The 22,472-nt window shown below is 46.5% G+C and overlaps 1 protein-coding gene across 1 annotated transcript in view; it reads right to left on the bottom strand.

Annotated features, from left to right (window-relative positions):
- The window catches only part of SPTBN5 (spectrin beta, non-erythrocytic 5), a 2,284,272-nt gene that overhangs the window by 1,727,505 nt on the left and 534,295 nt on the right, over positions 1 to 22,472 (bottom strand). Inside the window, exons 19-20 of the mRNA XM_086937224.1 lie at positions 16,650 to 16,937; positions 15,141 to 15,381 (exon numbers count right to left, since the gene is read on the bottom strand). Coding sequence (XP_086793350.1) covers positions 15,141 to 15,381; positions 16,650 to 16,937 — 529 coding nt within the window. The remainder of the gene's footprint in view (positions 1 to 15,140; positions 15,382 to 16,649; positions 16,938 to 22,472) is intronic.

Genomic DNA, 22,472 nt, shown 5'->3' with positions numbered 1-22,472 from the left:
CATATTTACAGCCGAGTGAGTAAGTCCTGAGGCGGAAGCCGGGACTCTGCTTGTGGGATTTCTAATCTATGTCATTTGATGCCTACTATTTTTAAATTTGGCGCAAAACTGTATTTGATGTATTTTATTTTCGCCCACTATTTTAAACCTCTCATTGTCTTTGCGCACTCTGCGCTTGCATCTTGGAAATTACCTTCCTCTCCCCGAAGCGCTGTAGCCCCCATCACAGACGACTACGGTCTGGCTGGGTTCGACTACTTTGGGCGCCATCTTGTGTGAGGCGAGGAGCCGGCGAGCGGTCTAGTGCTCGGCCCCTTCCGCCCCACAAGCATAAAATCATCGGTTCTCCTCTCACTCGGCGATTTACAGCCGAGTGAGTAAGTCCTGAGGCGGAAGCCGGGACTCTGCTTATGTGATTTCTAATCTATGTCATTTGATGCCTACTATTTTTAAATTTGGCGCAAAACTGTATTTGATGTATTTTATTTTTGCCCACTATTTTAAACTTCTCATTGTCTTTGCGCACTCTGCGCTTGCATCTTGGAAATTACCTTCCTCTCCCCGAAGCGCTGTAGCCCCCATCACAGACGACTAAGGTCTGGCTGGGTTCGACTACTTTGGGCGCCATCTTGTGTGAGGCGAGGAGCCGGTGAGCGGTCTAGTGCTCGGCCCCTCCCGCCCCACAAGCATAAATGGTTCCTTGGCACCGGAAGCGCAGCGGACGAGCGCAGCGGGCGCGCCGAAGGCTCGCCAAAGGCGAGCCCGTCTGCGCCCGTCCGCGCCAGCTCCGTGCCTAGGGCCAGCCATGCTGTCGCTCCCCCTCTCTGCCTCTATCAACCTTGGTCCAGATCCCAGCTTTTGGCATTAAACCAGGCCCCCTGCACCCCTGAGATCCGTTGCAATTTGGCTTCCACATGCAACTCCAATTTTAAATGTGATAAATGCTCCTTTACTCTTGTCACAAATTCCAGTTCCCCCTCTCCCATTCCGAAGCCCCCCCTTCCACTCGATCCCTCACAGCTGGCCTACTGAATTGCCGCTCTCTGCCATGCCACTCGAGCGACATTTGGTTACTATTAACATCTTCACCCTGGGATCTATTTTTCCTCACTGAGACCTGGATTAAGGACACATCCAATCCAGACATTGCCCTAGCTATCCCCCCGGGCTATCACCTCACAGGAATTAGCCGCGAGGGTTCGAAACCAGGCGGAGGTATTGCCGTTATTCTACGGGACCACTTTACCATTACCTCTAGGAAAATTTCTAACATCGAACCTATAGAGGCTCTCTACTTCTCCATCACTGAGTCTTCTGCTGCTATATTCTCAGGACTGTTGGTGTATAATCCCCGCGTTCCCATCAATCGGCTTTGAATTCGTTAATAGCCGCTACGGCTGATCTCTCCCTTAAACACTCTGATTTCATTGTGCTGAGGGATTTTAATCACCATGTTGATTTGCATGTATGTCTGTCTGCTAAAAATCTTCTCGACGCTATGCAAGGTTTGAACCTATCTCAAAAGGTGAGCGGTCCGACCCATTCTGCTGGCCACACCCTCGATCTGATCTTTACAAATCTTCCTGGCCTTAAAGTCCTTCCGTCTGTGCCCTTAACGTGGACTGATCATCATCTAATCCCGTTTGAGGTGTCTATGTCCAAGTCATCTAGGATAGAAACTACTTGCAGAGACAAGGGCAGAAATTGGCACAAAGTTACCTACCCTGCCTTGGAACAGGGATTTAACATCACTTTGGCCTCCCCAGTTAACGATCTTAATGATCGTGTAGCCTCATTTAATAAAAACCTTCTTGAAGCTATCGAGCAGATTGCCCCTTTGAAAAACCTTTCTTCTTTAAGATCCAAACCTTCGGCCCCTTGGTTTACTCAGTCACTGCGAGAAAACAGAAGTAATTGTAAGAAACTAGAGCGAAGGTGGCGCCGGGGTTATGACCCAGCAGCCAAAGCCCGCTACAGATCTGCGCTAAAAAAATTCCACAAACTGAAACATCTGACTATGAAACAGTACTTTGCAGATAAAATTCAAAGAGCAGAAAACTCTACTAAGGCCCTTTTTAATATTGTCAAGGACTTTGCTAATCCTTCCGCAATGGCCTCCCCTATCACCCCAAGCCAATCACTCAGTGAAGGTCTTTCCGACTTCTTCTATGAGAAAATAAACAAGATCACAGAAAACATCCAGCTTATTTCTTCCGCTGTACCGCCAGCCCAGACCATCAATTGTGCGGAAGTGTTTACCTCATTTAGGCCACTGACGGAAGACCATGCTCTATCTCTGTACTTGAAATGTAAATCTGGCTCTCCTTTGGATCCTGCCCCAGCTCATGTCCTGAGCGACTTAGCACCTTTATTGATTAAGCCCCTTCTAGATATTTGGAACTCTTCTATGGAGTCTGTTTTTTCCCCTCTCTATGGAAACAGGCACTACTAATTCCAATTCTAAAAAAAACTGGTGCTGATCCATCATGTTTCAACAACTACCACCCCATTTCACTGCTCCCTAAGCCCGCAAAAGTGTTGGAGAAAGCGGTTCAGGAGCAGCTCTCTGAATATCTAGAAACCAATCACCTCCTTCATGACACTCAGTCAGGATTTAGGCCTGATTTTAGCACTGAATCAGCTTTGCTGGAAGTGTCTGAATCTATCCGCGAGTGTGTGGATAGGGGCGAGGAGGCCATGTTGGTCCTCCTCGACCTATCCGCTGCATTTGATACCATCTCGCACAACACTCTACTGATTCGCTTACAGGAGGTTGGTGTTGGTGGAATTCCCCTGGCTTGGGTGAAATCTTTTTTGTCAAATAGATCTCAACAGGTCTCCCTTGGACCCTTTGTTTCATCTAAAAAACCATTGAGATGGGGGGTTCCGCAGGGATCTGCCCTCAGTCCTCTCTTATTTATTGTTTACCTGAGGCCTCTGGCGGAGTTAGTCGAGGCATGGGGCGTCAGAGTGATCGTTTATGCTGACGACACTCAGCTTGCGTTTTCTTTTAGGGATCACTCTGACAGCTCCATGGCAGACTTCCGCCATTGTCTGGTTAACATCGCCTCATGGATGTCTACCAACAATTTAAAATTGAATACTGACAAGACTGAGGGGCTATTTTTTTATCAAAAATCGCCCATCCCTTCCAATATCTGGTGGCCATCTCAACTCAATCCCCCCCCTGTGCCGGTACAAGCCGCCCGCAACCTGGGTTTTCAATTTGACACAGCACTGTCTTGTAAGACCCAAATTAATAAGGTGTCATCTGCTTGCTTCGGAAAACTCCGAATGATTAAAAAAATCATTCCTTTTTTACCTCTTGATTCCCGTAGAGCAGTAGTACACGCTCTAATCACATCTCATCTGGACTATTCTAACAGTCTATATGTTGGCGCCCCGGCATATCTCATTAATCAACTGCAATTAGTGCAGAATTCTGCGGCCCAGCTGATCTGCAACATCCCATACCGCCACTCGATCTCACCCCATCTGGCCAAACTCCACTGGCTACCTGTGAGATTCCGTATCCAGTTCAAGGCCTTGGTCCTTGCTTTCAGAGCCCTCAATGGTCGTGGTCCGGCATACCTAAGGCTCCGAATCAGGCGATCTTTAGCTACAAGGGATCTGAGATCCAACCATCTTGGGCTTATGTTCTGCCCACGTTTTCGTCTATCTCGCACAGGCGGTAGGGCATTTGCTGTAGCCACTTCCAGATTGTGGAATGCCCTCCCAGTAGAACTCAGACTCCTTTCATCCGAGGTTGCTTTTCGCAGGAAACTTAAAACCTGGTTTTTCTCCCAGATCTAGCTGGTTGGAACTTCCCGCTTAACCCTCTAGGACTACTCACACTGTCAGCGCCGGGACACCCCCATGGGGGGTAGCTGTTTGCGCTCTACAAGTGACTAAATAATAATAATAATAATACTTGGTCTCCGCTCTAGGATGGCAGAGTACATGGAGAAGGCATCCAAAAACCTTGAGGCCAGCCAAGAACCTCAAAAAGCTTGGCATGAACAAAAGGCTGTCCTTACTGTTTACCAGCCTGGGCAGAAGGTGTGGGTGTTGGGGCCAGTGGCCCCAGCGGCTCTCCAAGACAAATGGTCTGGACCCCATACCATCATTGAACAGAAGGGAGAGGTCACCTACCTGGTGGACCTTGGAACTCCCAGGAGCCCTCACAGAGTACTTCATGTGAACAGGCTCAAAGCATTTGTTGACAGGGAGGACATGGGCTTGCTCATGGCCAAAGATGAGGGACAGGAGGAAGAGAGTGACCCTCTCCCAGACCTGCTCACTCAGAACCCAGATGATGGATCAGTACATGGTGTGGTCTTTTCTGACAGCCTCTCTGAGCATCAGCAAAAGGATTGCAAACAGGTTCTTCAATCCTTTAGACAAATGTTCTCTCTGACACTCAGTCAGACAAACTGGTGAACCCATGAGGTGGACACTGGTGACAGTCTGCCTATAAAGAGTAAAATCTACAGGCAACCTGACCACGTCAGGGACTGCATAAAGAAAGAAGTACAAAAGATGTTGCAATTGGGAGTCATTGAACCCTCAGAGAGCCCTTGGGCTAGTCCTGTAGTTCTAGTGCCAAAACCTCACACCCAGGATGGTAAGAGAGAGATGAGGTTTTGTGTAGACTATAGGGATCTCAATGCCGTCACTAACACAGATGCCCATCCAATACCAAGAGCAGATGAACTCATAGATAAATTGGCTTCTGCCAAATTCTTGAGTATGTTTGACCTGACAGCTGGTTATTGGCAAATCAGGTTATCTGAGGCTGCCAAGGCCAAAACAGCATTTTCTACCCCAGGAGATCATTACCAATTTGTGGTGATGCCCTTTGGTTTGAAAAATGCACCTGCCACTTTTCAAAGGTTGGTGAACCAAGTTCTCACTGGTTTGGATGACTTTTGTGCAGCATATCTAGATGATATTGCTGTCTTTAGCTCCCACTGGGAGGATCACCTGATCCACCTGAGGAAAGTTTTGGAGGCCCTGCAAAAGGCAGGCCTCACTATCAAGGCTACCAAGTACCAGATAGGGCAGAGTCAGGTTGTGTACCTGGGCCACCTTGTAGGTGGAGGCCAGGTTCAACCATTGGAGAGCAAGATACAGGCCATAAAGGACTGGGCTCCTCCAACCACCCAGAAACAGGTCAGAGTTTTCTTGGGCCTGTCTGGTTACTATAGGAAATGTGTCAGAAATTATGGGACCATTGTGACCCCACTTAATGACCTGACAGGTAGGAAAGTTCAGTGGACAGTTGGCTGTCAAAAGGCATTCAATGACCTGAAGCAGGCCATGTGTACTGCACCTATTCTCAAGAGTCCAGACTACTCCAAAACTTTCATTGTCCAAACAGATGCTTCTGAGTTGGGTGTGGGAGCTGTTCTATCTCAACTGAATAATGATGGTCATGACCAGCCCAATGCTTTTATAAGCAGAAGGCTGACCCCTAGAGAGAAACGTTGGTCAGCTATTGAGAGGGAGGCCTTTGCTGTGGTTTGGGCACTGAAGAAGTTGAGGCCATACTTGTTTGGAACTCACTTCAAGATTCAGACAGACCATAAGCCCCTCTTGTGGCTAAATAAAATGAAGGGTGAAAACCCCAAACTTCTTAGGTGGTTAATTTCCCTACAGGGGATGGACTTTACAGTGGAGCAAAGACCTGGCACTGATCATGGCAATGCAGATGGTCTCTCCAGGTACTTCCACTTAGAACAAGAAGACTCACCTGGTCAAGGTTAGTTTAATGTCCCTAAGTTTGGGGGGGGGGGGTTATGCAGGAGAGTAGGGCCTGCAATCCTATGGTCACCCCAGATTTTTGCTTTTTGCTTCACTGGTTTACGACTTTCTCTGACTGTGGGCCTGCTAATCAGACCCACAGCCTAGCTGTTCTCTCTCTAAATTGACATCCATGTACTTTAGGTGCATTTACAAATTGGTATTGGGTCACTCTTGTAAGTCCTTGTACAGTGTACCATAGGTACCCAGGGCATAAGTGAACCCAAGGCCTACCAGGGGCTGCAGCATGTATTATGCCACCCCTGGCTGGTCATCCAAATCTGACACAACTGGCTGATCAATCAGCTGGGGCAAGGTGGTGTAATCACCCTTTGCTTTAGATATAGTATACCTATATCAAAACCTAAATTGGACACATATACTCCTATAAGTCACTCCTATGGCAAGCCTTAACAATCCTGGAGGCAGAGTGCTTGGAATTAGGTGAGATGGTGCTCTGGCATGAGCTGAGCCTGTCTGCAGCTTTCGGAACCTTTTGTTAATGGATGCCTGAGGCTTGAGCCGGGCAGTTGATTTTAACTTTGCTCTGAATTCTCTTGTTTAATAACTTCCTGTGTGTCCTACCCCCTCCCTGTTTTAGCGCGCGGATTTATCGCAGCGCGTGTCTCCACCGAGTGAGGGTGGAGGCAATTACCAGATTACTGCCTTTTAAAATTACCTTGCAACCTCCGACCTCCGCGCTACACGGACAGTTCCTCTGCCTCCCCCCAGAGCAACCGGCCAATTCAGGGCTGTCTTGCCTGGGACACGGCCGGAATACGGCGGCGGCCATTTTGGGTAGGGCTAGGCACTATAAAAATAGACGGCCATGACTCCGCGCAGCGGACGCGCTAAGCGGGCGTGCCGTTTTCGCGCCGGAGTCGAGCCAGAGTCCAGCCCGTCTGCGCCCGTCCGCGCTGAGGACGGGCTGGACACTGGACTTTCGCCTACACGATCATTGGGAATTCATTTGTATTCCTTGCTTGAGCTATCAGCCTTAAAGCCCTCATGTCTACCATGTACCCATAGATTCTCCCCTGAAGGCATTTTGCATTCCTCCCGCTGTCACATGTGCAAATCTGTGATACTACCGCCCACACCTTCTAAAGTGGCTAGGAATACACAGATAAAAAAGGGCTTTTTAATCAATGCTAGATCCCTTATTAAAAACAATATTGCATTCCATGATTTTGTGGTAGACAGGCAACCCGATTGGATGCTTGTCACAGAAACATGGGCTTCGGAGTCTTCTGGACATGACCTAGTGATGGCCATCCCAGAGGGATATAAATTACTGCAACAAAACCGACCTATGCGCAGAGGGGGTGGACTTGCTATTGTCTGCAAGGCCACTTTGCCCTGCACGATTAAAGCCCTGTCTGTAGTCTCGGATTCTTTTGAGGCTCTGCATTTCTCCATCCTGTTTGCTCCCTCGGTCTCCTTCTCAGGAATCCTTATGTATAGACCCCCTGGCTCCAGAGCTACGTTCACTGATGACCTTCTCAGAATCCTGGAACCCTACTTCGGCAATTCCCATCTGTCCATTCTTGGGGACTTTAACTTTCATTTGGATAACACAAGGGACCCGGATACCATCAGGTTAGTGGACGCACTAGCAGCCTGTGAATGCATACAGCTGGTCAATAGCCCTACTCATCTGGCGGGCCACATTCTTGACGGAGTCTTTACTAACGACGACAGACTGTCTGTTGACACTCCGGTACCTCTGGTCTGGTCGGACCATTTGGCGATCCCTCTCCTGATGGCCCTTCCTTTGGAAGGAACATCCGACTCATTCCCCACTACCAGAGGTCCAAAAAGGAGCTTTAAGAACATCACCAATGACACTCTTGAACCATACATAAAGAAGTTCACCTACTCTTCCCTGGGAGATGTGGAGGAAGCAGCGGTATTGCTCTCTGACTCTATCACTATGGCGGTTGATGAGCTGGCTCCCCCGTCTTTTAGATATTCGGCTCGCCGTAAGCCCACTGCTCCGTGGTACACGGATTCACTAAGACTTCTTCGACAAGGCTGTAGAAGACAGGAAAGAAAATGGAGGAAAGCGTGGGATCCTATTGAAAGGGAATTACATAAGGGTCTGCTTGCCGATTACAAATCTAGTGTTATCAGGGAAAAGCAGCAGTACTTCTCGAATCTCACTACCTCCCTTACCTCCTCCAGGGAGCTTTTCAAGATTGTAGACTCCCTCTGCTCCCTACAGGTCCCGGATCCAGTTGTGGGCTCGCAGGAGCTCTGCAACAACATATCAGAGTTCTTCCATAAGAAAATGGAGGACATATATCTTGCGCTGGAAACTCAGAGAAAGTCCCTAGTCGACTCTTCACTCCAAACCCTGAACATATTAGAAGCCTGGACTAGAGACCACCCTGATAGTCTAACAGTCTTTCCACTACTTACTCGAGAAGAACTTGAGCTTCTGCTCGATAGGATCAAATCCTCATCCCCTCTAGACCCTTGCCCTCTGAGGATACTGAAGGAATGCAGAGCGATATTGCTCCCGCCACTCCTGGAAGTTATGAATGGTGCTATAACCCAAGGTACCTTCCCCTTAATATGGAAGAAGGCGATAGTGAAGCCCCTACTCAAGAAGCCCACGCTGGACCTGGAACAGTTGAAAAATTTCAGGCCTATTTCACTGTTACCCGCTCCTGCTAAGATTCTTGAGACACACCTCAACGGCCATCTTACTGCCTTCCTGGACTCATCTGGGTATCTTGACAGCTCCCAGCATGGGTTCCGAAAGGCACATAGTACTGAGACAGCTCTGACTATGGTGGCAAATAACATCCGTAGGAAGGTGGACGCTGGCCAAACTACTGTGTTGGTGCTACTGGACCTCACAGCGGCGTTTGACACCCTGTCTCCCTCAACGCTTACATCTCGGTTGAGGGAGGCAGGGATCTCCGGCATGGCTCTGAATCTTCTGCACTCCTTTTTACAGCACAGGGAGCAAAGAGTCAAGCTTGGTGAGTTCCTTTCCCCTGCTATGTCCTTGCAGTGTGGGGTGCCACAAGGGTCGACTCTCAGTCCGACCCTATTTAACATTTATGTCGCCCCCCTTGCAAGGCTAGTAAAATCTCAGGGGATGGAATTGGTGTCATACGCCGATGACACTCAAATTATGGTGTCACTGGCCCACTCAGTTTCATCATCTGCCACCAACTTCAGGATCTGTATGCAGACAGTCTCTGACTGGATGCTTCAGAATTCCCTGAAGTTGAATGGCGACAAAACTGAGATCCTGGTCTTTGGCAAGGACCAGGATATTTGGTCGGATGAGTGGTGGCCGGCCTCATTGGGAACCTGTCCATCTCCCTCCCAGTCGGCAAGAAATCTTGGGGTAATCTTTGACACCTCCTTAACCATGACTCTGCAGGTCAACCGTACGGTGGCCACCTGCTGGGGGGTGTTAAAGATTCTCAGGAGGATTCTTCACTATCTCTCTCCCTCAGCACGTAAACAGGTGGCAGTGGCATTGATAGGTTCAAGGTTGGACTACTGTAATGCGCTTTATGTAGACTCCAACAAGGGGCTCATTCAGCGATTACAGGTCGTTCAAAACGCGGCTGCTCGTTTTGTCTTAGCACTTCCCAAAGCTTCATCTGCTACGATGGCCAGAAAGAGCCTTCATTGGCTCCCCATTCATCTCAGGATCTCGTTTAAGATCCTTTGTCTTGTCTATCGAGCTTTGGCAGAGGGTTCTTCTGATCCCCTTGGTGCCTTGCTGACCCGTTACCAGCCTGGTAGATCTTTGAGATCTTCAGAGATGAATTTGTTGGTTGTCCCACGTGCCAAAAGGGTTCGCTGGGGAAACAGAGCTTTTTCCATTGCTGCCCCCAAACTATGGAACTTGTTACCTCTTGAGATTAAGATGCAACCCTCTCTGTCTTCTTTTAAAAAAGCGCTCAAGACCTGGTGTTTTGTCAGGGCATATCCGTAATTAGGATTATTCTCTGTTAGCTGGTATTATTTGGGTATGCGCCTTGACGCCCACCTGGGCTTAGTTGCGCGTTAAAAATTGTTTTTCATTTCATTTCAAGTCCTTTAGCTGTTTCCATGATAACGCTATACCATATACTCTTAAGGGCATTATAATCCTCGCGGTTATTGCTAACTTTGGCATAGCATTATCAAAACATGTCGAGTAAGGTGTCATACTAATTGGAATACTACCCCCTCGCCAATTCTGGCGACAGGGGTAGCATTCCACCCATTTAGAGGGACACGACATGTATGTGACTGTGAACCCCGGTTAAAGTTAACTCGCGCCTCAGCATCACAAAATGGATGCTGCCACCACAGACACAAGTCTGACCTCCTGCTGCTGGGAATCCTTCCAGCGAGGGAGGCCTGGACAAAGGGTTTCCTGCCTTGGGAGGTGCTAGCACCACCCCAGACAGGATTTTGTGTATTAGGTAGGACAGGCCTGAAAGGAATGAGACATGCCTGGGGCACACAAGGTGTCCCTGTGCATACACCGGTTCAAACCAGTTGCTGGGGCAGTCCAGCCCCAGCTCTGGAGCGAAACCGGACAAAGAATAGGGGGTGTAACCACTCCCCTTCCTGGTCCCACTCATAGGAGGGACCTAGTCATAGTAGAGCCCCCTTTAAGAGAATAAAGGTAGGAACAGGTCCCATTCCAAATTAGATTAATCCTGATTTGAAACTCTTCAAGAAGAAACTCTGGACTTTGACGTTCTTCTCCACAGAAGACTGAAGAAATCTCCCTTGTGGCCAAGGAGTGACCACCCTGCACAAGCAGGCACCATCAAGCGTTCCAGCAGTTCACTTTGTCGTCTTCCCTGGTGGATCCAGACTTCAGAGCCCGACGAGACCTGGACTTCCAGACCTCTCCGACCTCTACCTACATCTGCGGCACAGCTGAAATCCGTGGGTGCGACGAGACACGTGGGACCGGCCATCTTGGAGAAACTGCACTTCGCTTCCAGCACGACTTCAGAGACATCCTCGACAAAGTGCTTTGGGGATTGAGAAGCCCCAGCCCAGAGCATCTCCTGCACAGAAGATCAGCCCTCCAGCATCCACGAGATCTGCGTGGGGCCCTTTTGCTGGATTGCTGCTCGACGTGTTGTCTGGTCGCTTGCCGGCTGGCTAGTGGCCTCCTAGACGATGATCCACGACATAAACGCTGCTGGTCTAGTTGGTCCAGACTGGCCCTTGCTTCCCTGCAAAGGAGAAGCACCCCGGACCCTCCTGGTCCGCACCAGACGCCTTCTCCACTCACCGCGTGAGTTGCCTTTGCCAAGGCCTGTTGACGCCAAATCCGGAAACCAACACCGCCGACAGTGAGAGCCTGCGTGGGACAGCTCGTGCCTCCATCCTGGTCGTCCAAGACACCTCCTGGTCCACGTGGCTGCAGAATCAAGCATCTACTCTTCACCTGATCGCGACGACAGCATCTGGTTCCTTCCTGGTTCCACTCCAGTCACTGGCTAGTGACTGTGAACATTGTCCCCTCTGCTTTCAGGTCTTCATTTTCCCCGATCCACCCTTGGGTCACTCCGGACATCTTCCTTCTGGCCGCCTGTAGCATCTTTTCTTCCAGGCTCCATAGACTTCAACCCAGAAACCCGACACACTTTGACACCTATGCACCCGCAGCCCGTGGGTGAGGTAACAAGAGTATTTCGGTGCTCAAGGGTAGATTAACTCTCCTAGTGTCCAGATTTCCAGTCGTTTTAGTCCTAACTAGTCAGAACTGTCCATACTCACCTTTTTCGTAAATTGTACTGGCCATTGACTTTGTTACGCATCTCGCGTGTGAGTTCACACTCTGCACACACGTTCCGTGGGCCTCCTGCCACTTACCTAAGGTTAGGGTTGTGTATGTGTAGTGCCAGCGAGCCTACAGCCTCTGGACAGCTCCTTTCCTTCCATTGATTTCCTTATACCACTTGTTTAGTATATGGTTTGACGTGCCCCTAGGGCAACATTGTAACTTGTGCAACTTAACGTATTTTTCCTAAGAGTCTTGTCATGTGCTTAGCCTTCTGATCTCATAAAGAGTTCAGAGGTGTATGCTAGTTAATAAATATCTTGTTTATTTTCATAACTACCTGTGTGGTGTCCTTTCATTTGGTATTCAAGGGGTTATATGTGGTAAAACAGCTGGCTTCACATGCCAAAAGAGTTTAGCCTAAGACTGCTTTGTCAATGCTACCATTAGGATAGCTGGTCTATAAGGTTGACTTACAACCAATCACCATAAGGGTTGTTTGGGTTGATACAAGGTGATCACTAGAACTAGACTCGACATCAACGAGAATCTTTTCCCAGCATTAGCCAATCTCTGGCCCTTCCTTGTCCGGAGGAGTTGTTAAGGGAGCAGAGGGGTTACGGCATTTCCTTTGCGCTGCTTGTGAAATAACTGAGTCTGGTTTGGGATGGCCTGTTAAGGCCGCCTGTCCATCGTCAGGTGCTCTGTATTTCTTATCCAGACGCGGTAGCACATGGACCACCGTCGCTGGGTTCTTCATAGCCTTCAGGCCTTCCTTCCACAGATGATCTACAATAGGAATGGACCTTGTTGTCTTCCTGAAGGGTTCCTTGAAGTCGTACAAGAAACAATCCGTAGCCACCGCAGGCTTGGCTAATTTGAACCTGCCAGCTGCTCTTTCCATCAGCTGATGGAAACCTCCTATGTCCACTGGCGCGGAATCTACTGGATCCAGAACTGGAGATGAAGGATCCGGAATGATGTATTCATCCCATTCAGTTGTATGTACAGAGTCATGATCCGAATTTTGATCCTCATCCGAGGAATCCTCATGGGCATCTGCCGGCCCGGAAGGATCCTGTGGAAAAGATGTCTGAGGCTGAGGGGATACCTGAGCAGGTAATCCAGGAATAGCCGTTGAGGCAGAAACCAAGGCAGGCGTAGCAGGCGCTGCGGAACCAGAATTGGCCTAATAGCCTTAGATTTGTAGTCCTGCAGCATCTTATGCAGGTCCTGAAGGAAAGAAGATGGTACTGTAACCATATCCTGCCCAGAATAATGTTGTGACTGGGCCGCCTGATGATGTCCACCATCCTCCTGGTCATATACCCCTTCAGAGTCCCTCTCTTGACATTTGACCAGAAGTTGAGAGGGACTATTGGCATAGCTATATGAGTCCTGGTCATCCTCATCCGACTCCCCTTCCTCAAAGAGCAAAGCTGGTGGCAAGGGGGTCACTCTCCTAGGAGATGTAATCTCTGGCGTAATTCTTGTCACTGAAATTGTAATTCTTATTTCAGAGGACAATACCATCGACGGTTCTTTCGACGATGGTTGCACACACGTCGACGAGATTGGTGTCGTCGAGGTCGTCGACGATGAAACTGTCGACGATCCAGCTGTCGTCGTTGTTAAAGTTGTCGTCGTCTATGCTCTCGTCGACGACACCGTCGTCGTCATCATCATTATCGTCGGCAACCCTGTAACTCTTGTCGTCGATGCTGTGGTACTCATCGACACCTTTGTCGTCGACGCCTTCGTCGGCAAACCTCCCGTCGAAGCTGATGAACCTGCCGTTGACGCTTCCTTCTTCGACAACGATCCCTTTGTCACCGAAGCCCCTGTCGACAAGCTCGTCGACGAAACCAATTTTAACTTTGTCTTCAATTTCTTCGTCGATGGAAACTCCGCCGTCGACACCTTCATCGTCGAGGACTTAGGACACCTCTCAGAAGACTGGGAAGAGGGTTTCTTGAAAGCTGAGTCAGTCTACTCACCCTTGGAAGGCGTAGCTGGTCCTACCCTCTCCTTTTCACCTCGGTGAGGAGATTTGCTGGATCCCTGGCTCTCAGACTCATTGGGGGTCTTTTTTGAGGCCTTAGAAGGACGCTCCACAGAAGGAGAAGGGGAACCCCTACTCCTTTTCACTGACTTTCTTGAGGAAGATGCCGATGCTCTATCCTCACTGTCACTAGAGACAGTATCCTTCCTGGATTTCAACTTCTGGAGCCATGTCAGAAGCCTACCCTCACAGTCCCGGAGGGTCTTGGTTGAAAAGGTGCGACAGATTTTACAGTCCGCAGCCTTGTGGTCAGGATAGGGGCAATTGATGCAGTCCTTATGCTTATCCTCCACGAAAAGCCTTTTCTTGCCACAGGTGGAACATGGCTTGAAAAGGGCCTTCTTCTTCTCCTTGTCAGATATCCTGGAAGGCAGCTAACAATTCTGAAGTGAATCTGAAAAGAATCTGAAGAAAAAACCTTGACGAAACTCTTTGAAGAGTAGAAGTTGAGCGGAGCTCAAAGGAGACTCCCTAAGCACAACGTGCGGTAGAAAATCTGAGCCTCTGAGGTTCCTTCAGGAGAGTTCTAAGGGGTGAGGCACTTCTGATTGGCTTTTGCCTAAGTTTGGTCGAATTTACAAAAAGAGAGTGATATGCTACAAAAGGTTAATGAGGCCTAGGCCTTTTTCTTTCTCTTTTGTACCTACTGCTATGGTATTTTTGTTACAGAGACTCCCATTCCGACGACGGGGAATGATACAAAAGCATGGGAATCTATGAAAGTTCCAATACTGGGGCCACAAGCATGTTGTTGATTTCACTGCACTACGTGGCAGGCACTGCACTGTGCCTGCCACTTGGTGCAATGAAATGCCCAGTGCACTACCGCCCCCCCCTCCAACACGAGGGGGGCTGGCAACAGGCCCCCAAACACAATAGCAGAGCGACCACCGTTGAAAAGCTGGCTTCTGCATGCATCCTAATCCGGACGGCGGAAAAAGCTAGGCACCGGCACCATTAAGAAGTCCAGCTCTGCCTGCCAGGCCAGTGGGCGGATTGCTACCGGCGGAAAAGCGGCGGGCGGATTTTCACACAGCCGCAGTCACCACTGCCATCATAATCTGACCAGTGGTTTTCAAGGTTACGATTGCCTGACAGTGGCGATCTGCTTGTGATTATATTCTTATTGTAGTATTTGATTGTGCACTATTGTCTATTTTTTGGGGGAGCTTCATAATTATGAAATGTTTATACTTACCTAATGGTATTAGTAAACTTTTGTTTCACAAACAAAAAAGTGCCTTTTGGCAATTCTACCAAATTCGTGCCTCTAGAGGAAACCTGCACAATCCACAATATTAGATGACAAAAGGCATTGCCCTAAAGGTGAAATTAAAACTACATTCATATACATTTGTACATGCCTGTTAATAGCTTACAGACAGACCAGACTCATTTTTCTTGGACAACAGGTTACTGTTGGGTTTAGAGCCTTTTATAGGTGGCAAGTGTATTCATGAAAAGTGATCATATTCTTGATGATGAGTACACCGCATTGCACAGTGAGATTCTTACCGGCATATCTTCCACCCTGAGAAAAGCCGTGTGGCCGGATAGAGCTGCGTTAATACGATCTGCTTCCCGGACGAACTTCTGAAGCTCCAGCCCTTCCTCCAGTGTCTTCTTCCGCTGCATCCACATGTCACCAAGGTCACCAGTGTATCTGGAAAGCTTGTCCATCGACTTCTGCACCTCTGGGGAGCTGCTTGGTTTGCCATCAGATACCTTCTTACCCAGCTCATGCATCTGCTTAGACCTGTTGATGAAAAAAGACTCAAAGCACATCTATGGAAATGGCAAAGCACTGCAATCTCATCCGATTCAAGGAGAACAGTGGTACCATTTGTCAAATGTATAGTGCTGGCAAAATGAGGCCAATTTGCTTGTTTTCAGATTATTGAGACCATCTTAAAATAATTGAAAACCTGAATTTATTAAGAGTAAGAGAGAGAGATATAATCCTAGGTACATTAACCCCTTCGGAGCTGATGACGAGCTGGGCTCGTCATGGCGTAGCCTCCTCGCACGCTGATGCTGAGCCCAGCTCGTCATGAATAATGGGATTTAGAAAATCTGAGCGTGCGAGCGGAATTCCGCTCGCACGCATGTGGTTAAGCAAATTTGAGATTAAGCGTAAGAAATTCCCTTTTTACAGATCTCAGATTTGTGCTACTAGATCCACTATTTATAATCACTAAGACCCACCTTAAGAGTGGCAAAACTACATCGAGCAATAACTCTTTGTGAAATTCCCCCATCTGCAATACAAAGTTTTTAGGTAAACTACAGACTTGAAAAATTATGGGCCTGAAGACATTAGACCATTTTCTAGGCTGCAGGAAGATGCCCTGTGAGCAGCCAGGGGCGGCCTTAGGCATGTGCAAGCTGTGCACCTGCACAGGGCCACCAAACCCCAGGGGCCACCATGCCAATATATGTCCGTAATATAATAATCCTCTGAGGATGGATACATATTTGCGTGGTGGCCCCTGGCAGGGATTTGGCGGCCTCCGGCTCTGTCCCACTTCCAAACATACTGATCCCCCTCCCGACCCCCCCTCTTCACTGGCCTCCACACTCCTCTCCGCCCCGCCCGGACCCCCTCTTCCGGGGCCCCCTACCTACGCTCCCTGCCCAGGGCCGCCATGAGCCTAGAGCCGCCCCTGGAGCAGCAGAACAGCCTGGATCCTTTTAAACTCCTGCAGCAGCACAGTGGGAGCCTGCTCGGAACCCCACAACATTCCATCACAGACCTGACATTAAATACTTTCTCCCTGCTCTGAACAGCTGGAAAATACAAGCCTGTTTTCTCCCTGGAATTGGTAAATACCTCACAGAAAAGTGCCAGAATCATCCCGTGTGTATGGTTGTTCACCAGTCTGAGAAGAAAACTCATTATTTCTGGATTTTGGTGCAAGGGTTTCCAACTATCACCAGGAATTCTAGCCTTCTGGTATCCATGCACCCAACTTCATCAACCCATAACGGAGGAACTTCTGTCTGGCTCCTAGCATTATGACTCACCTGTCCTTCACACGATCTATCTCCTTTAGCAGGTATTGGTGCTCTTTGATGAGTTGCTCAGCAGAAGCCACATCAGAACCCATTTCGTCACTAGTAAGCTTTTCTTTCACACCATCCACCCAGAGCAGGAGCTTGCGATTCTCCTGCAGAAAGGCCTGGTAGTCTTGTGCCATCTGCAAGTTTTGTTTCTTCTCTGCTGCCTGTTCCTTCAGTTTAGCCAGAAGCTTCTCCATTTCCTCTACCTGCTTCTCGATGGCCAAGCTCTCTGCAGGGTTAGTTTTCCCAATCCTAGAAAAAAACACAAGTAATTATTTATTATTATTTATTGAGCTTATTAAGCGCGACAGCTACCCGAAAGGGTTTCCCGGCGCTGGAAAATAGCAACAAGCAAGAGGCACAAGAGAGACACAGTTACTGGTTAAAAAGCCAGGTCTTGACGGCTTTACGGAAACGAGCATAGCAGACCTCCGAGCGAATAGCTAAAGGAAGGGAGTTCCATAGCTTGGGCCCCAAGAAGGCAAAAGACCTGCCGCCCATTCTGGAGAGTCTGAACTTGGGCACAGTAAAAAGCATTTGATAGGAGGACCGAAGTGAACGAGAAGGCAGGTAGACATTGACAAGGGATTGGAGATAGCTGGGGGGGTGACTCGACCTGATTTTATGCATGTAGCTGAGTGCCTTAAATTTCACTCGGCTCTCCACCCTGAGCCAGTGCAGATCACGAAGGGATCCCGTTATATGATCAGTAGTACGGCAGCCGCTAAGCAGGCGTGCCGCAGCATTCTGCAGTAGCTGGAGGCATCTAGTGACCACCTTGGTCACCCCCAGGTAGAGTATGTTGCCATAGTCCAACCGGGAGGTAACCAAGGCGTTCACCACAGACCTCCTGGTGTCGGTTGGCAGCATCCAAAGTATCTTCTTCAGCCAACGTAAGATGGTAAAACAGGTTGAAGAGACTTTGTTGGCCTGACTTTGGATTGTCAGACCATTGTCTATGGTCACACCCAGGTTACGCACATGCTCGGTAGGAGATGGGAGCGAGCCTAACTCGGAAGGCACGTGCCTAGCGGTCCAGAGATCTTGTTTTTGCCCAAGGACCAAAACTTCAGCCTTCCCTCCGTTCAGTTTGAGAAAGTTAGAGTTCATCCACCTAGCGACTCCCCCAAGTCCAGACTGAAGGAGGGAGATGGAGGCCTGATCAGATTGTGAGAGGGAGAAGACGACCTGCGAATCGTCGGCTTAAGAAAATAAGGTTAATCCGACTCTGTCAGCAATTTGGGCCAGGGGAGTGACATAAAGGTTGAAAAGAAGGGGACTTAGAATCGAACCCTGAGGGACACCATGGGGTGAAGGATAGGTTTTGGAGGAAGCTGAGTGGGGTAAAATTTGAAATGTGCGGTCAGTCAGGAACGAGGCCAGCCAATCAAGGGCTAGACCTCTAATGCCCATAGCGTCTAAGGATTTAAGAAGAATTTTATGCGAGACAGTATCGAACGCCGCACTGAGATCAAGTAGTATCAGTGCGGCGGTCTCGGCCCTGTCTAGCAGGTACCGAAGGATCTCTGTGACGCCGAGAAGCGTAGTTTCTGTGGAGAAACCAGGGCGGAATCCTGACTGGGAGGGATGCAGTAGGTTGTTGGTAATAGTGAACTGATACAGATGGTGATGAATATGTCTTTCCAACACTTTGGAAAAAGCTGGTAACAAGGAAATGGGGAGGAAATTGGAGAGCACCTTGGGGTCTGCAGTGGGCTTTTTTAGCAAGGGCGTGGCCATTGCATGCTTCCAGCTGGCAGGAACAGTAGCCGTCTTTAAAGATAGATTAAGACTAGTGCAGATAGCAGAGAGATGTGGAGGATCAAGTGACCAAAGTATTGAGATGGGCAGGGGATTGGTGGGGAGCCAGATTTTACCTTGCATAGGATCTCGTGAAATACATTGGGATCCAGGTCAGGCCATGAACGCAACAGACCTGAGGTAGAAGCAGAGGAATGAAAGGTACCCTCAAAGTTATCGGAGGATGCTTGAAGAGTAATATTATCACTTTAAGCAGAAATGTCCTGATAGATTTTGTCAATTTTAGTGACAAAGAACTGCGCAATTTCGTCGCACTTACTGCTCGACAAAGGAGGAAGTTTTGCTGTGGTGAAGGATCCGGCGAGATTTTTGACCAGACCAAATAATACTTTCGATTTCTTAGCTGCGTCAGTTATAGTTTAAGTGACGTAGTTGGCCCTGGTCAGGGCACAAGCTTTATGATAGTTTTTTAAAGCATTTTTGTAGGTAATGGCTGCTGTGAGGGATTTCAGTAAGCCTAAGCAGGCAACACCACGCCACCAAATATATCTGTAATTCTCAGTGGCTCATTCCGATGTCGGGCGTACCTAAGTCCACCCAACACCGTCTCTGGTCTGCGACCAACCGGTAGTCCCCACCGCCTAATTAGGATGCGGCCGAACACTGTTCGGTAGCATTCCTACATTTGCCTATGGGAGCATGCATTACGGCCGTAAACTGTCCGGGATACATGCTCCCATAGGGAAATGGGAGGTGTTGTTCATCCCTGAACCCCGTGGCTGGCTTCTCAAGGGGCTTGCCACGGGGTGCAGGGATCAACAGTGGGGCACCATAGGTGTGCCCTCGGCCCGCGAAGGGAGACCGTGCACCCAATGGGTGCACAGTGAACTTGCTTTCCAACACGATTTCCATGTCGGACAGACCGGCATGGAGACCATACCGGAAACCGTGCATCATAATCCCAAGGGCGGGAAGGCTTGAGCCAGTCGGAAGCCAGCCGGAATGACAGGCCGGTTTAGTTTCCATTGTAATGCTGCAGTCGGAAACTAAACCAAGGGGTCTATTACGATGCAGCCCAGAAGGCTCCAACCATCAGTTGGAGCCTTTACAGGACGCATTGTAATCCACTTCTTAATTCTAGAGACACATCTTCTGTGATATTTGGACAAAATATTGAAATACAAATATCTGGAGGCAGAAATATCGGAAAATAAATATTGTGATACATAAATATTGCAATGCAAACATATCGTTGATGAGAATATCATTCTTTAGGTAAATAATGTCAATTTATATAATAATGATCTTTTTAAAATTCGATTCAATAAAGTAGTGGCAAAAAATAATGCGTTTTAATAATTTTCATGTGTTTTAGTTGCTATACTTATTTTGTGTTACTAAATTTTATATAACCATTATTTTTTAAAAACATACCTTGTAATTGTATGTGACATAAAATTATTTTATTTAGATTTTTATAGTAATTTATAGTTTTAGCGGGTTGTTAGGTTTATAGGGGGATAGGGTGGGATGTTAATTAATATTTATTATTAATTATTTAATGGAAGGTATTTAATTATATGATTGATAATATGTAACTTATGTAATAATGATTTATTTTTGTTATATGTTATTTGCAGACGGTTAGGTTGGGAGGGGTATAGGGTGGGAAGTTCATTAATTAATAATGAGTTACCAATGAATTTCCAATACATTATTTAATTGATTTAAATTATGTAATTTATGGAATACTTGTTTTTTTAACTTACATTTAGATGCAGCCTGCTAGGTGTGTAGGGGTCTAGGGTGGGAAGTAAAGTAATATTAATGAATAATTTATTGATAATTGGTCATCAATTATTTATTTAAAATGTAATTATGTAAAATATGGAATACTGATTTATTTTTACTGATATTGTGGGGTTCTAGTTTTGTAGGGTTATAGGGTGGGACAGTATTTAATTATTTAGCTATGTAATTATTAATTCTTATTTGTAAATTAATTATTTGATTTTAAATATTTAAATTATGGAATATTTAATTATTGTAATTATATTTTAGTTTTGGGCTGCTAGGTCTGCAGTGGTCAAGGCTGGGAGTTAATTAGGTAATAAAGAATTCACAATTAATTATTAATTGTTAAATATTTAATTGATTTTAAATATGTAAATTATGAACTACCTATTTTTTAAGTTATATTTTAGGTGCACTCTACAAACCATAGGTTTGGAGGGGTGTAGAGTGGGAAGGTAATTAATTTATAATTGAATAAGAATTCTTTATTAATTGATCATTAATAATTTTAATTAATAGCAATGATGTAAATTGATCAATGTTGTTTTATTTTTTATTACATACATATATTTTTAAGTTAATTAATAATTTTTATTTTAAGAGTTTAATATTTTTTCCACCTTCATGGTGTTACTTATATATGTAATGTGTTTAAAGTGAAGTACGTTCCCTACTCTTGTTTAAAATGCAGTATAGAAAATCTTCTAAATAATTTTTTTTTTAAATAAAAAAAAAAGAATAGTAACATTAACCTCTTTGCAATTTGACACTTTCCCTAATGTTGCGCTGTTTGGATTGTGAATAGTAAATCACACCCCTCAAAAATACAACACTTTCTCTACTGGTTCACAGACTGGAGTGGGAATAGTAAATGTTTCCCCTCCAAAGTCCAACACTTTCCCTACTGTTCCGATGACTGAAGAGGGAATAGCAAATTTCACCTCTCTGAAATTCAACACTTTCCCTATTGTTGCACAGACCGGGTGGGAATAGTACATTTTACCCCATCAAAGTCCAACAATTGACCTACTATTGTGCTGACTTGAAAGGAAATAGTAAATATCACCACTCTGAAATCCAATGCTTTCCCCACTGTTGCACAGACTGGAGTAGGAATAGTAAAGTTAACCCCTCCAAAATCCAACTCTTTCCCAGCTATTGCATAAACTAGAGTGGGAATTGAATATTTAATATACTTACACTCGGATAGTTTTAATAATCATGGTTAAATATAGTTTATAGCACTAATTCCTTTATATTTTATGTTTAACATTAATGTAATGTTTATAGTATTTTTTGTTAATGTGGTCTGGGGATTTTTCAATTTGTTATATTTTTATTATTGTGTACATTAATTAATATATTAAATCTTATTAAATGTTTTATATTTTGTGTGGTTTGATTGTGTGTATATATATATATATATATATATATATATATATATATATATATATATATATATATATATATATATATATATATATATATATAATATATACATCGACAGTGGCAGAGGCTAAGATGTTGTACGGTTCGACATTATTGCAGCACAGCGTTTTATATGCAGCAAGACGAACTGCATTCTAATGCCTGATGGTTAAACGGTGTTGAGTGCCTTCTGAAATGCTTTAGGGCACTTTGGTCTGAAAAATATATATCTCTAAAAACAGCTATGGGACGAACTTTAGAAGGCTCACAAGTAATGATTATCTAAATGGCGGAAAGCCATGTCTATACAAAAATATATCAACTGTGGAAAAATCCTGCATGGTCTGAAGATCTTGACGGCACCTATCTAGGAAAACCCCAGAGATGCTGCAAGAATGGTCCATGAACTTCCATGAATGTTCAACAACTATGCTACACATTTTGATTATATATGCATGGAAAGACAGGGACAAACTATTGGCGGAGATTGAAGATGTGAGTGCAGAACTGTTGAAAAGTGATGCTGGTATGGAGGAACTAACAGAAACGATGATGAAGTCAGGAGAGGAAACAAAAATGAAGAAGCAGAGAACATTTTATTGCAATTACAAAGACTTTATGAACGGGCGGTTTTTGACCTTTGCCAAAAATATGATACATTACAAGGTACTGATCCCAAAAGTGTGGAGGGCCTGCAGCCTGATCAGGTTACTCACCCAGAGACAGGCACTGTAAGCAGACAGGAGAAATCAGAAGAGAGGAAAGGCACCACTGACAGTGGGGTCAGATATGTCAGGCCCAAAA

Source organism: Lissotriton vulgaris, chromosome 9 (genome assembly GCF_964263255.1).
Source record: "Lissotriton vulgaris chromosome 9, aLisVul1.2, whole genome shotgun sequence".
NCBI classification, from domain to species: domain Eukaryota; kingdom Metazoa; phylum Chordata; class Amphibia; order Caudata; family Salamandridae; genus Lissotriton; species Lissotriton vulgaris.
This window is presented reverse-complemented; position numbering and strand designations above follow the sequence as displayed.